This window comes from Cheilinus undulatus, linkage group 11 (assembly GCF_018320785.1).
Source record: "Cheilinus undulatus linkage group 11, ASM1832078v1, whole genome shotgun sequence".
Taxonomy (NCBI): domain Eukaryota; kingdom Metazoa; phylum Chordata; class Actinopteri; order Labriformes; family Labridae; genus Cheilinus; species Cheilinus undulatus.
Genome location: NC_054875.1, coordinates 27,950,998 through 27,965,115, shown reverse-complemented (window position 1 = coordinate 27,965,115; position 14,118 = coordinate 27,950,998). Strand labels below are relative to the sequence as shown.

Sequence of the window (14,118 nt, the reverse complement as noted above, 5' to 3'; positions counted from 1 at the left end):
CTCTGTTCAGGTGAGAATTTCAGATTGAAACTACACCTGGTGTGGTTTATCACTTCCTCCTACATTTCTTTGGAACGATTGGTGAATTAAGGAAGTTATCCCGCATACTCAACCTGTGGAAAAAATAATTACTTTAGATAATCTATCCTGTCTCTTGGCCAGCTCCACTGTCAGTATGGAGTATTTTTGATCCCTTTTATAGTATGGCAGCCGTTTTTTAAAACAATGCATGTAAAAAGATATCAAACATCTTAGGGGGATAACTGTCTGATGCTCATCATAAATTCAACTTACCTCACATGATTTGCATCACTCTACTGTAAACTTGACCACACACTTTCACTTCTGCATAAATGGGTCCAGTTTCTTGTCTATGCACGAACTTGTACATCACATTTTCAGTCTTTGTTCCGTCACCTGGATCAAAGCTTGCTTCATTTGACTCCCAACAAAGCTTGAAGATACATCCACTACTTGTAATGGTAAGTAAGAAAATATTTGATCATATCTTTGAAAATGTGCTACATTTCACAGATTTAGTGTATTCTCTGTCACTGCATTTTCAAAATACACACATGGTACCCTTCTGTTAAAAGAAAGAAAAACCCACAGGGATCACTGACATAACTTCAAACTGACAGAAATAATTAAAAATGTACTTAGAGTTAACTAATGAAAGTCAGACATTGCTTTTGAATTGTTCAAAAGAATCATTTTAAAGATAAACTTCTGAAACTGGCCTGTACAAATATGATGTTACCTATGACTTAATATTTTGTAGCACAACCCTTTGAGACAATCACTGCAATTAAGTGATTTATTTTACTCTCAATGAGACTTCTGCACCTGTTGACAGGTACTTTGGCCCACTCCTTGTGAGCAAACTGCTCAAGCTGTCTCAGGATGTCTATTCCAGGCTGCATGTTTCAGCTCCTTCCACTGATGTTCAATAGGATTTAAATCAGGGTTCATAGAGCACTCCTTCAGAATAGTCCAAAGTTTTGTTCTAAGCTATTCTTGGCTGTTTTTAGCTCTGTGTTTTGGGTCACTACCTTGTTGGAGGACCCATGACCTGCAACTGAGGCCAAGCTTTCTGACACATTTTGCTCCAGAATGACTTGGTAGTCTTGAGATTTTATTGTACCCTGCCCAGATTCAAGACACCCTGTGCCAGATGCAGCAAAGCAGTCCCAGAACATAACTGAGCCTCCTCCATGTTTCCCAGTAGGTACAGTGTTCTTTTCTTTGTATGCTTCAATTTTACATCTGTGAGCAACTAAAAGCTCCTGTTTTGTTCCATCTGTCCAAAGGGCATTCTACCAGAAGCTTTGTGGCTCATCAATATGCCTTTTGCAAATTCCAGTCTTGCTTTTATATTATTTCAACAGTGGAGTCTTCCCCAGCCATCTTTTATTAAGTCCACTTTGGCTCAAACAATGACTGATGGTGCTTTCTGGCACTGATGTACCTTGACCTTGGAATTCACATGCAACCTCTTTGGAGGTTGTTCTGGGCTCTTTGGTTACCATTTATATTTTCCATCTCTTCAAATTGTCTTCTGTTTTCCTTTTGCAGCCACGTCCAGTGTGGCTAGCTACAGTCCCATGGACTTTAAACTTCTAAATAATATGTGCAACTGTAATCATGGGAACATCAAGCTGCTTGGAGATGGTCTTATAGTCTTTACCTTGAACATGCTTGTCTATCATTTTATTTCTAATCTCCTGGGACAACTCTCTCCTTAGCTTTCTATGGTCCATGTTAAGTGTGTTACACACCATAGTATCAAATGGCACGGTGACTACTCCCCACCCTTCATACAGACAGACTGATTGATTACAAATTTGAAGACACCTATGGTCCTAATTACAGGACACACCTGAGTTCAGCATGTCCCTATGGTCAAATTATTTTTTATCTTTATAGGGGTACCATTAATTTTGTCCAGGCCAGTTTCATTAGTTTGTTTTTTTAAAAATGATCCTGTTGAACCTAAATTCAAAAGCAATGTCTGATTTTCATTAGTTAATATTCAGTATTTTTTTAATTTATTGTTACTTTTGTCAGTTTTGAGTTATTTCAGGGACCATTGTGTTTTTTTTTTTTAATGGAAAGTTACTAAGAATTTGTCCACATGTGCATGTCTGTTTGACAATTTCAGAAAAGCAGAGTTATTTCTTTAAAATTGCTGTCACTGCTCTAACAATACAGATATACATTCAACAGTAGTTTGTCTGGAAAGATTTGATCAGTAATTCCTGGTTTCCTTTTTCAGGCTGTTTTGACAGAGATCCTTATCTTTTGTCTACTTTTACCATCAATGAGGACAATCATTACCGATTTCTTCCCATGTGAGACGGATATTCAGAAAACCACAATAGACTGCTCTGACAGACCAATCAAGCGTGTCCCACACTTCAAGTCTGGAACTGTCACTTCACTCAATTTAAGCAAGACTAAGATACGGCAAGTAGGACAGGATGATTTATCAGGTGTCCCAAACCTCCAAACTCTAAAAATAATGGGGAATTGTCAACCTGGTCTCTTGAGACCTCCTGGAGACCACTCATGTGAGATGGAGATACACAAAAATGCCTTCAGGAAATTACTGAAGCTTGAAAATTTGCATCTGTCAGGAAACAGCCTCACCTCTATTCCTTTTTTACCTAAAAGCCTTAAGTTCCTTGATCTAGAGAACAATTGCATTTCCCAAATTGTTGATCCCCTGAACACGACACTTCTTGAGCAGCTCCACCTCAGCAGGAACTGCTTTTATGCAAACCCATGCAATCAGTCTTTTTACATCAGCAAGAGGGTTTTCAGAGAGCTCCCCAGACTTGAAAACCTTACCTTGGGGTATAATAATCTGACAGCTATACCTGAGGGATTGCCACCCTCTCTAGTGCAACTGGATTTAAGAGAGAACACTATCACTGAGGTCGTAGATGGAGCATTTGCCAACTTCCCTGTCCTCAAGGATTTGATCTTAGAGTGGAATTGCCAGCGTTGTGACCATGCAGCCAGGCCCTGCTTCCCTTGCCCACAAAATCAGTCCCTTCTCCTTCATTCAAACTCATTTTACGCTGAAAACAGCTCCATCTCATTCCTAAGCTTAAGAGGGAATTCTCTAAAAACATTCCCAGAGGGTGTCTTCCTACCTTTGAGGAATTTAAAGCGATTAGACCTCTCGGATAACTTCCTGGCATACGCTATACGCAACGGCAGCTTCTTTTCAGAGCTGAGCGGCCTCACTTGGATTAGCCTCATCTATAACTATGAGCCACTGATGACATTTCCTGAACTGATCCTTTCTCCACATTTTGGCAACATGTCCAACCTACAAACTCTTCTTCTCAGTGGTAACTTTTTCCACAAGGTTTCAGATAAGAGCCTTAAAGTTCTGTACAAATTAGAACATCTAAAAAAACTAGAACTGAGAATGAACTTCATCAATACTTTTAATTTGACAGCCTTGAAGCAGTTACCATCTCTCATCAAAATCGACCTCTCCCAAAACATGCTTGACTTCCTTCCATGTTGCTCAAGTCTGTCATCTGAAATCATGGCCCAAGACAGCTGTAAAGACCAGAAATTGCATGCACAGAATTATCCCGATCTGCAACTTGTGCTATTTGATCGAGAAACCACATCTGGAGATGACATCTGGGAATCAAACGAATCATACAGTTTTGAAATGTTTGAGGACAGTGTTTCTGAATTTCCATCAATATGGGACTTCAGAAGCCAAGTGTGCAAAAGCAAACTTGTATTCGATCTCTCTCAAAATGACATTTTGTCTCTTAATCAAAGGGTGTTTGAGGGCATGGAAAATACTGTTTGTTTGGACCTTTCTTACAATTACATGAGTCAAACACTGAAGCCAGGAGTGTTCAGCAGCATGAAAAGTTTAGTCTTTCTTAATATGTCTTACAACAGACTTGACCTTTACTATAAAGATGCTTTCAGTGAGCTAAATAACACCCTGAAGGTGTTAGACCTTAGTAACAATGATTATCACTTCAATATGAGAGGAATGGGCCACCGTTTAGAGTTTCTTCAGAATCTGACCAACTTGGAGGTTTTAAGTCTGGCAAATAACAGAATTGGTATGCGCATTAATCAAAGGCTGGTCAGCAAATCTTTGAAGTACTTATACTTCAACGGGAACCACCTAAATGTAATGTGGAATTTTGATAACAACAAGTACACTTATTTCTTCCAAGATCTGACAAACCTTGCCTATCTGGACATCTCTGACAACAAACTTAAGTCAATCTCTGCCGAAGTTTTGTGTAGCCTTCCAGGAAGCATCATGTTTCTTAGCGTTAGTGAAAATCTGTTAAACTATTTCCCATGGCGTAAAATCTCAGCACTCCAAAATTTAACTCACCTGAACCTGAGTCAAAACTACCTCTCAGACTTACTATCTGAAGTTGTTCAATTTGGAGACAAGTTTTCTCTCTTGGACCTCAGTCACAATTGTCTCAGTTCCATTCCTGAGGATTTCCTAAGTGAGGCAAAATCCTTGCGATCTCTGTATCTTAGCCACAATCAGATCAAAGAGTTAAATCATCAGTCTCTCCCTGCCCCCTTCCAAAATGGTAGTGCCCTTGAGAAACTCACCCTGCATGCAAACCCATTCAAATGTGACTGTGATACATCATGGTTTGCAGACTTCTTGCGTACAACTCCAGTAAAGATTCCTTATCTATTCACATATATACACTGTGAATTCCCAGAGACCCAACAGGGTGAAAGCATACTCCATATAGATAATCATTCCTGCCAGGACATCTACGGTAGCTTAGCATTCCTCGTCTGCTCCTTCCTGACTGCAGTGTTCACCGTTCTGCCCCTACTGAAGCATCTCTATGGCTGGGATCTGTGGTATTGCTTACAGATACTCTGGGCAGGACATAAGGGCTACTCCCAACTGGCCGGTGATTCACGTAATCACTATGATGCTTTTGTGGTGTTTGACACCAAGAACCATGCTGTGAGGGATTGGGTCTACAATGAGTTAACTGTCAATTTGGAGAACTCCATTCATAGGAGGTTTTGCCTCTGTCTGGAGGAGAGAGACTGGATTCCTGGTCTTTCATGCATTGAAAATCTACACAATGCTGTCTACGACAGCGTGAAGACTGTGTTCGTGCTATCTAGCGGTTCTGGTGGAACTGAGACGGTGAATGGTGTGATCCGGCAGGCTTTCTTCATGGTTCAGCAGAGGCTTCTGGACGAGAAGGTTTGTGAAAGTCACTTTTTTATTTTTCATCTGTGGCTTGTGGAAGTGAAACTTACCCTGTCATTGTTGTCACCATGTTTACATAACATTGAATTTTCTCCTTTCTGTGTATCCAAGGTGGATGTGGCTGTGCTGGTTCTGCTGGATGAGATGTTTCCAAAACTGAAGTACCTTCAGCTGAGAAAAAGACTGTGCAGAAAGTCTGTGCTGTCGTGGCCAAGAAACCCAAAGGCACAGCCTCTTTTCTGGAACCAAGTGAGAATGGCATTATCATCCGATAACCTCAGCTTCTATGACACTAAAATGAGCGAAAGTTTCATATGAATACTTTTTAATGACCAATTAAGGGGCATTGTGATAAGGTCCTTAATTAGTGTTGCAATCTTTCCATTACTTCATTCTGTCAAGAGGGTCTGGCTACAGCCCTCGAGCAAACCTCTACGCTGGGGCGTTCGGCTGGAGACCTCTACGGTGGGGTGTGACGTCATTGCCCAAGCCTACGCTTGGGCGTGCAGCGTGTTAGCTGTTGTTAGCATGACCTAGCTGTTGTTAGCATGACTACAACGCTGTGCTTATGACACATTAGCATAGCCCCGTACGCTTGGGCGAAGCCCATGCGTATGGGGCTATATTTTGGCGGGCAGCAACACACCCCGACCCCTACGCGCCCCAGCGCATGGGTCAGTGCTATTAAGCCCCGACTGGTTCGGTTTAGGCCTTTACATCCGACTGGTTAGGTTTAGGCATTAAAAATTTAAATTTCGTCGCGGGTAATATACGTCACGTCCCAGGGGAGAGTTCCGCCGGCTCGGGCAATATACGTCACGCCCCAGCGGAGAGGTTTCGCCCCAGCGTAGAGGTCTCCAACCGAACGCCCCAGCGGAGAGGTTTGCCCGAGGGCTGCAGCCAGATTTCTCTCCATTCTGTTAAACTTATCCTGTTTTTAGTTGTCACAGAAATATATAATGGTTGCTTTTTAATGTGTAGTATTTAATGAAAAATGGACAAAATCATGTACATTCAGCTTTCAAGACTGTACTCTGATGTTTTTTATTCTTCTAAATTTAATATTGTCTTATTTCTTCTTTGAGAGTTTTTTTAAATTTGTTTTTATTAACTTTACCCTTGTCAGTTTGATTAAGGTGAGATAATGTTGCTAATGTGGGTTGAGTTAGATATTGCACATTGTTCATAGGCAATGTTGGACTGTACAAATAAAATTTAACTTGATTTCACTTCATTATTTTGATTTCATTAAACATTGCAATGGGGTTTTGTGCACCTGCTTATAAAAACACCCACATCCCATTTGATTTTTCACTTCTCACTGAGGCACTTATTGAGAGGAAGTGAAACTGATTGTTCCATGTCTGACAAGTCTCCCTACTGCATCCATTCAAAAGAAGTCACCTGTGATATCTCATGATTCCCTGTTTAACAATTTTACAAGTTTGGAGAGATAACTTGCACCATACAGATGTGTTACTATAACATTTTATGAAAAATGGCTTTACTGTAGTCATTTTGAAGGATAGGGTCCAGAAGACAAAATTAAGAGAGCTAAAACAAGTTACTGCAAAAAACCTTGAAGACCTTATTGACAATAACAAAACACCTGTGTTAGTCTGTTAACTACACATTAATTTTCATGGTTCAGTTGGTAAAAAACGTTTTTTGTGTGTCATTTCTCGTGATATTAGGTTTCCAACAGACAAACGTTACCTCTTTTGAGCCTGAAACGTCCGACACAGAAATAGCTAGGCTATTCTTACCTTCTGGCCGAATAACATGTTGAGGGAAAGAACAGTAAACTGAACAGCTGTAGTCTCTTTCAAGCTGTAACTTCGTAACTTGTGACCTTATCCAATCACGTGTCTCCACATCTAATTTAACAAACAAACTCGCTTTGATTGGATTAAATGACCACAGACTGAGGGTCGTCTGGTCCGTCAAGACACTGGAATTCAAGAGTTTATTTAGTTTCAATTTTTTACTTTTACTGGGGGGCTACAATAAGTTAAACATCCAACACAATTGCTTGTAAAAAAATATAAAAGCCCATCCGTCCTCCCATCAGTTTGTTCGTGCTGCCCCACCAACCACGCCGCGTAGGTCGCGCACGCGCCAGCTTGGTCGAGCGCGCCCACGAGGACCCGATGGCAGGACAGGTCATCATGAGAGAGCTGAGCCGATGAGATCATGAAGCCTGCGCCGAGGTCGGACAGGGTACGTTTGGGACTTCACGGTGATGGAGAGGTGCCTATCCGGTAAGCGAGCGCCCCCGTTGCGTGCACACCTGGGTTTCGTGGCATCATCTGGCAACATTATTTAAACAAATGAAACTGTGCTATCAGTTTGTGTGGCAGATTAATTATTATGTAAGACACTAGCTCGAAGTCATGTAGCCGTGTGCATATGAACAAGAAACTAATCCTTCATGCCGTGGTCGTAGTAGAGTTATTCGGGCGTCTCTGTCCGGGCTGTGTAAGAACATGCCCAAACGACCCCTTTTTCTTCGGCAAAACTTGAAATATGAAGCAATTAACTTGAGAGTTTTCCCCCATGGGACATAATTAATTCCAGCTGTGAAGAGGGGCTCGCGCGGACAAATGTTAGCAAGAAAACTAACGAGAAACGCTAACATTACCTCAGTGTTAGGTGGGGACTTGAGTTTTCTGTTTGCGGCAACAGCTGGTTGCCAACTCAGACGAAAGTGCAGAGGTTTGAGGCAGGTAAGAAATTTAACGTTTTCCACTTTTAATGCATTTAATTCTTATATTTCAATATTTCAGCAGACCTGTCTCCCTTCGTCTGCTCTTTCTTCCGGTTTGTTCGTTTTAACAAGGATGCCCACAGCTGCGTAAACTTGGCTGGTGCACATCAGCTAAACAATATTTTAGATCTCAATTTTTATGTCGAATAACCTGACGACTTAGCCTTACATTCCACAAAAATACGTCATATTTATTTATTTTTTAAATATTGAGGCAGTTATCCATTAAATGTTATTTTGGTAATCCACATTGAGTTTTCACGCTGCCTTTGGGTGTGGAGGCACTACTGTTCTACCACATTTATAGACAACATAAAAGGTACCATTGCTGGCACATAAGGCTAAATTTTTTGTGTCAAACAATGATGGATAAAGGATTGACATCAGTGTTATGACTGACAAGTAGATTTAACCAATCTCTCTGTTGCATCCTGTGCAGGGACTTCCAGCACCCAATCCCCTTGGATTAGAGGAGGGATTATGGTTTGGATTTGCCTCTGCTTTGCAGTAAGAGTCCCCAATATCTGGTCCATATTGGACTGGATGTGCTTACTTGGATTTCCTGCTGTTCTTTTACTTAAATGATCTACACCTTTTTTTTTACGCAATGGATGGAGCAATATATGTGCATATTGTGTGATAGCTGTGTTGCTAATCTCAGATAAAATGGTACATTCTTAGCCTGTATTTTCTAAGTGGCACAGGTGCCTGTTTTTAGTTGAGGCATTAGGTACAAGTGTGTCTTCAGCTCTAATACAGTCTGAAGATGAGCTTTCAGAGTGTCTCAGAGAAAAAGGAGATAATTACGGCAGGTCTTCCAATTCCCTCAACAGTGTCCCATGACTAGAGCCAATTACATTATAATGTCTCTGTTTCTTTCAGACCTGAGCAAGCATGAAAGTCCCTGTGCTTTGAAACTGTGTGCTGTCCATGGTGCTGAAATAATCAAGCTGGCCTATCTCTTTGCGCTTTGTGGTGACTGTGGCCGAACGAGGTTCTCTGTACATACTGAGATGAAAACACTAAAGACAATAATCTACGTTCTGTTAGTTAACATTTTCATGACATACCAGCAAACATAACCTCAAATGAGGAATCTTTATTTATACTTTATATATCTGTAAATTTACTTTCTGTGCATTGGATTAGTTTAGGCGGAGGTTATCAGGAGTGGTGACTTAATGCTTGTGACAAGACATACATTACTGTAAAAAGCAATTACAAAAGAGGTAAATATAAGCTTTAAGCAGGGTTGAAACTGCACTACAGTAAATCAAGGATTTGTACTAAATGTCCATCTGCTCATCTGGATAAAGCAATGATTTTGTTTTCTCTGTTTTGAGTCTATAATGTTAAAATTGCATATTTATGTAACAAAAAAGCATATGATCTCGGAGCAGTAGCTTGTTTGAACAAAATGACCATTGTAGGTTGCTATTAAAGTCCCTGTAAATTGATTAAAAATAAAATCTTTATTTTAGGTTTGTTCTATGACAAGCCAATGTGTTATGAATCACAAAGCCAGATTTCAGTCATGAAAAACATCTCTAAAGTTTAGCCAATAAAATTAAGCTTCAAAATCATTAAAAAGGAACCATTAAAATCCTCTCCAGGGCGGTGTGGGCGTGTCAGTTGAATGAGCTGAAGCCACGCCCACTCAGGAGAAATATGATCCTCTCACATTTAAAAAGATGCTTCTGATCAGAGTACAGCTGGCTGGTTCTGTGCCTCAGCAGAAAGACAAAAGTTGTAGATTAGATGTTCTGTTTTCTTGTACACATCTCTGTTATGATACTTTTAATCACTTGTAGGCCACCATGGCTGACAGATTTGGGAAATTTACCTCAAAATGAACAAAAACCAAGCATGTAGCTGGCTGTTAACTTTCAATGAAGGCAGTGCCATCAAGTGACAACAGACTATGCTGAGATGCACCACTCAGTGATTTTATATCATTGTAGCTGGGGGGTTACTTTAGATGTCATGGGCTGAGATATTTGCTCTGCACAAATGAAACCAAGCCAGGGAAGAGGTGAACAATTTTCTAATGTTCTAAATTCAACATTTGGTCACAGGTGGATTGCAGTATTTTCACATGTTTGCAGCAACTTTATTCTTTCATGTCTAGTGTGTTAAGACACAAAGTTTGGATTTCACTTTACAGGGACTTTAAAATAGTTCTGTGATTAAACTTTTTGAAACCATTTTTGTCTGAGGTAAGTTGTCACGGAGATACCCATTTCTGATGGAAATTCATGTTAAAGAATTTTCAAGAAAAAGAGTGTTTGAGGGCAAAAGTACAACAATATAATTTTTATATATGTATTTTCTTAAGCTGAAACTGGGTCTTTTATTAGTAAATGAGCCCATAATGCTTACATGACCTTTTCTCTTGATGCCCATCTTTCTTTATCTGTCCAGAATCCATGATGTCCTGCACTGTAGCTGAAACCACGACACCTCTGGCCTGTGTGTCTAAGAGCCCTCAAGCTGACTGCAAGTTTTTACTAACGGGACAAATTAAGACTCATTTTCAGGACCTACACAGTCATGGATGGACAGATGAAAACTGAGAGGCCCAGACGTGGCCTTTATTCAGAACCTTATTTGTTCTTGTTCCATTAAGGGACATGAAAATATACTCAACCTTGACTGTTTCCTCTCAGAAGGCGACTTCTGCCATATGAAACATGCCTTTAAACATTCGAGCTAAGCCCTCACAGGGCAAGCTGTCTGCTGGCTCAAAGAGCAGTGGGCACACTGATGGCAGCTCATCTCATTCACGCTTCTCCAGATCCCCCAAACTTGGGAAAGGTAAACAGGCTGCAACTTCTGCACCAGGCTTACGATCCGGGCTTGAACCAGGCTCCGTGTCCGGGGGTGTCCCTGCAACAGCATCTAAACCTGCTGGAGGTCAGAGCTCAGTGTGTAGACCGGGTGTGAAGAGCAAATCATCTGTGGAGAAAGGAGTGACTCGTGGTTCAGCAACAGCTCCGGGGGGTAAAACTTTGTCCATGGAGAACATCCAGTCATTGAGTGCTGCCTATGCAACTTCAGGCGCCATGTACCCTTCTGAGCGGGATTCACTGGAACCCTCTGGTGGGTACCCTAAAGGTACCATGACACTGGGAAGAAGTACCAACCGGTCCTCCTACACTAATCGGACAACGGCTACAGGAAGCAGCCCTAACATCACGTCTTATGGACTGCATCATCCGTCAGACCCTTATGGAGACCAAACCTCCCATCCTGCAGGGACTTCAAGTCTGCGGCGCCAGTCTGGGAGGCATCCCCAGGTGGCAGATTCAACTGGACGGGGGGAGGTTTCCACTTTTGATCTCCAGTCTCAGCTGAGGGAGCTGCAGAGGGAGAATGACACCCTTAGGAAAGAACTGGAGGGGGGGAGGGATGGAAGGGTGGGCCACAGTATGAACAATGTCAACTTCTGGAGCCCAGATGTGAAAAGAGACAAGGGAGTGAGGCGGGAGGAGGTAGGAAGGACCTCGGTTTTGAAGGAACATTACAGAGCAACTCAAGAGGACATACAGGTGAGAAAAAAGAATAAAATCCTCTCTGAATCTCATCTGCACATCATCCTCTCATCATACCTTTTGTTTCTGTTTCAAGGTTACATAGAAAGGCTTCAGAGCACTTTATTTGTAAATATGTTTGCAAGGCTTGTTGCTGTCTCTGTTTCCACGGTAACATTTTCTAGTGGCAACCATTCTGTGTTTACCAGTTTCTGAAAGAACTCTCAGCTACTTCTGAAGGGATGGCAACCAGTCTGTCATGTGTCACTTCTCACTTGAGTCTTTCCAACTTAGTCTGAGGCATTCTTCACCTGTTTGTCTGCAGTGTTACAAACATATCTGTGTTAATTCTTTGTGTTCCCTATCCTCTAATCCATCTGCCTCTCTCTTTGTCTGTGTGGCATTTTACCTCTATAAGACTATATCTTGTCTGCCACAAAATGTTTCTCCTCAAGCCAGTAAAAACTGTGCATCCTTCTGTTGAGACAGCCCTAACCAAACAGCTTGTGCTCAAACTCTTCTCTTTTCTTCATCGCCCCCCCCCCCACAACCTGGCAAAAACTTAAGTCACATACACTCATCCATCTAACACCTCTCTTTAGTTACCAAGGAGCCACCTCTGCATTCATATTTATAGCTGTTCATCGCACTCTGTCATACAGTGTAAGGACAGAAACACATCAATAGCTACACATATCATACACATTGAGATTTTAAAACCTGAGGCAAATAAAAGGAAATGTTTCTTCAGGTACTCAGCCATCTTGTATACATTTTCTCTAAGAATCATGGAATAAAATATTTTTAAACAAACACAAATTTGTGCTAAAATTGCATTGAAATCTGCATTAACTCCTGATCATTCTCTGATTTACAAAAAGTCATATGCATACACCTGTACGACAGGTATGCAAAAGATACACTCTTCTTTTACCGCTCACAAGGTGATAGTTTGACAAAAGGTGGTTTAGTCAGCTTCCAGGCCATACATTTGTTTAGCATCTAAGTACTGATGTAAAAGCTTTCATGTCTGTTGTATTAAAAGGAGCAGGACAGTCAATATAACCTCACTCTGTATCTGCAGGCTGGTCTCGACCTGGCCTTGTCAGTGATAGATGGATGTGTTTGTCTCTGTTCTGTTCCTTCAGGCATCAGCATTTGTGGATTACTGTTTTTTTTGTTGACTCATTTGTCCCTCCCACACTCCTGTGAACTGTTGTCCATTCATCTTTTTCTTGTATGCATTGAAACCACTATTAGTACCTTATCTTTAAATTTATGACTTCATAATCCTTATGGGTTTTGTTTTAAAGTTTTTATTGCCCCTTGAGGAAAACCACAAATTTCTATGCTGGAATTTGCAAACACTACATGATATGATCAACTACTACTGTGATATTTGTGTGTGTGTGTTTTTGTGTGTGTGAGTGTGTGTTAGGGGGGTTATATACTACATACCCTGCCTGGTTGTGAAAGGATTTCTGTCATTGTTGATGTTGATGGAAATCCTTAGGTTAACACATCAGAAAGATACTGTCTAGTTCAACAATATTGATTCAAATAGGGTTGCACAATGTTGGATTTCTGCCAATATCTGGTATGCAAATCTTTACAGTTTTATTGTAGCTTGTACCGATAACAGTACCGATATTTGAATATATATTTCAGACATAACACCCAAGTCCTAAAATCACACTTTAAAGCTTAAGGATTGGGATTAAACAAAGAAAAAGACTTTAGCTGACCTAGGTGTGTAGGTCTTGCCTAAAACTCCATAATATCTGTGCATGTGGACAGAATTTACAGCCAGTAGAAGCCAATATTCACAGCTAGTGTACTGACAGAAATGTCAATGCATTGCAATACTGAAAAATTACATTTTTAGCTAATATCTGCCAATACTGATATCATGCTGATAGTATAATGCATCTCTAGATTCAAAGTATAATCTCCAATTCTGTTTCCTGGTCTGTTTGTTATGGAGAGGACTCTGCAGCTTATTAAGCATTCGTACAAAAACTTTTAGAACCATAAACTCTGAAGGAATCCTAGCTATAAGCAGACAGAGGGCCTACACAGTAAATTTTGCAGTGTTAAAGTAACACTTAAAAAGTTAAGTTTTGACACTGTGTATGTCTGTGTATATGGTCCCAGTATATTTGGATGGGGTACTCTTTCTCATATAAGCTCTAATTAGAGTAAAAATTTAATGCCCCTTTTTACTGTATAATCTTATTTAAACTTAACACAACAGGTTAATTACTCATCTTGTTAAAATTACTCTCCGTTGTGTTGATAATGTAATTTTCAAATAAAATAAATGAACTCCACACAGCAAAATCATCGATTAATTCAACAACCGCAGTGTTAAATGTAAACTTTTGCCAAGTTTATATATTCATCATCTGTTCAAATAATGTTAGATTTTAACATTCTCAATGCAATTTAAAATTTTTCCTGAGATTACCTTGCAAGTTAGTTTACCAAAGTTAAAATACGTGTCATATGCATTAGGGGTGCACTGATCGATCGGCCAAAATCGGAATCGGCGCAGATTTCCTTAATTTTGG

At 40.5% G+C, this 14,118-nt stretch overlaps 2 protein-coding genes across 2 annotated transcripts in view; both read left to right on the top strand.

Annotated features, from left to right (window-relative positions):
* Positions 1–384: 384 nt before the first annotated feature.
* On the top strand, positions 385–5,627 carry tlr9 (toll-like receptor 9). Its single transcript, XM_041799550.1, has 3 exons — positions 385–482; positions 2,276–5,245; positions 5,363–5,627. The coding sequence occupies exons 1-3, from the start codon at positions 480–482 to the stop codon at positions 5,567–5,569; spliced, it is 3,180 nt and encodes a 1,059-aa protein (XP_041655484.1). The 5' UTR covers positions 385–479; the 3' UTR covers positions 5,570–5,627.
* A 2,309-nt stretch (positions 5,628–7,936) lies between these two features.
* Positions 7,937–14,118, top strand: part of LOC121517063 (ERC protein 2-like) — a 238,706-nt gene continuing 232,524 nt past the window's right edge. Inside the window, exons 1-3 of the mRNA XM_041798572.1 lie at positions 7,937–7,977; positions 8,458–8,525; positions 10,440–11,566. Of these exons, the coding sequence (XP_041654506.1) occupies positions 10,709–11,566 (858 nt within the window). The 5' untranslated portion in view covers positions 7,937–7,977; positions 8,458–8,525; positions 10,440–10,708. The remainder of the gene's footprint in view (positions 7,978–8,457; positions 8,526–10,439; positions 11,567–14,118) is intronic.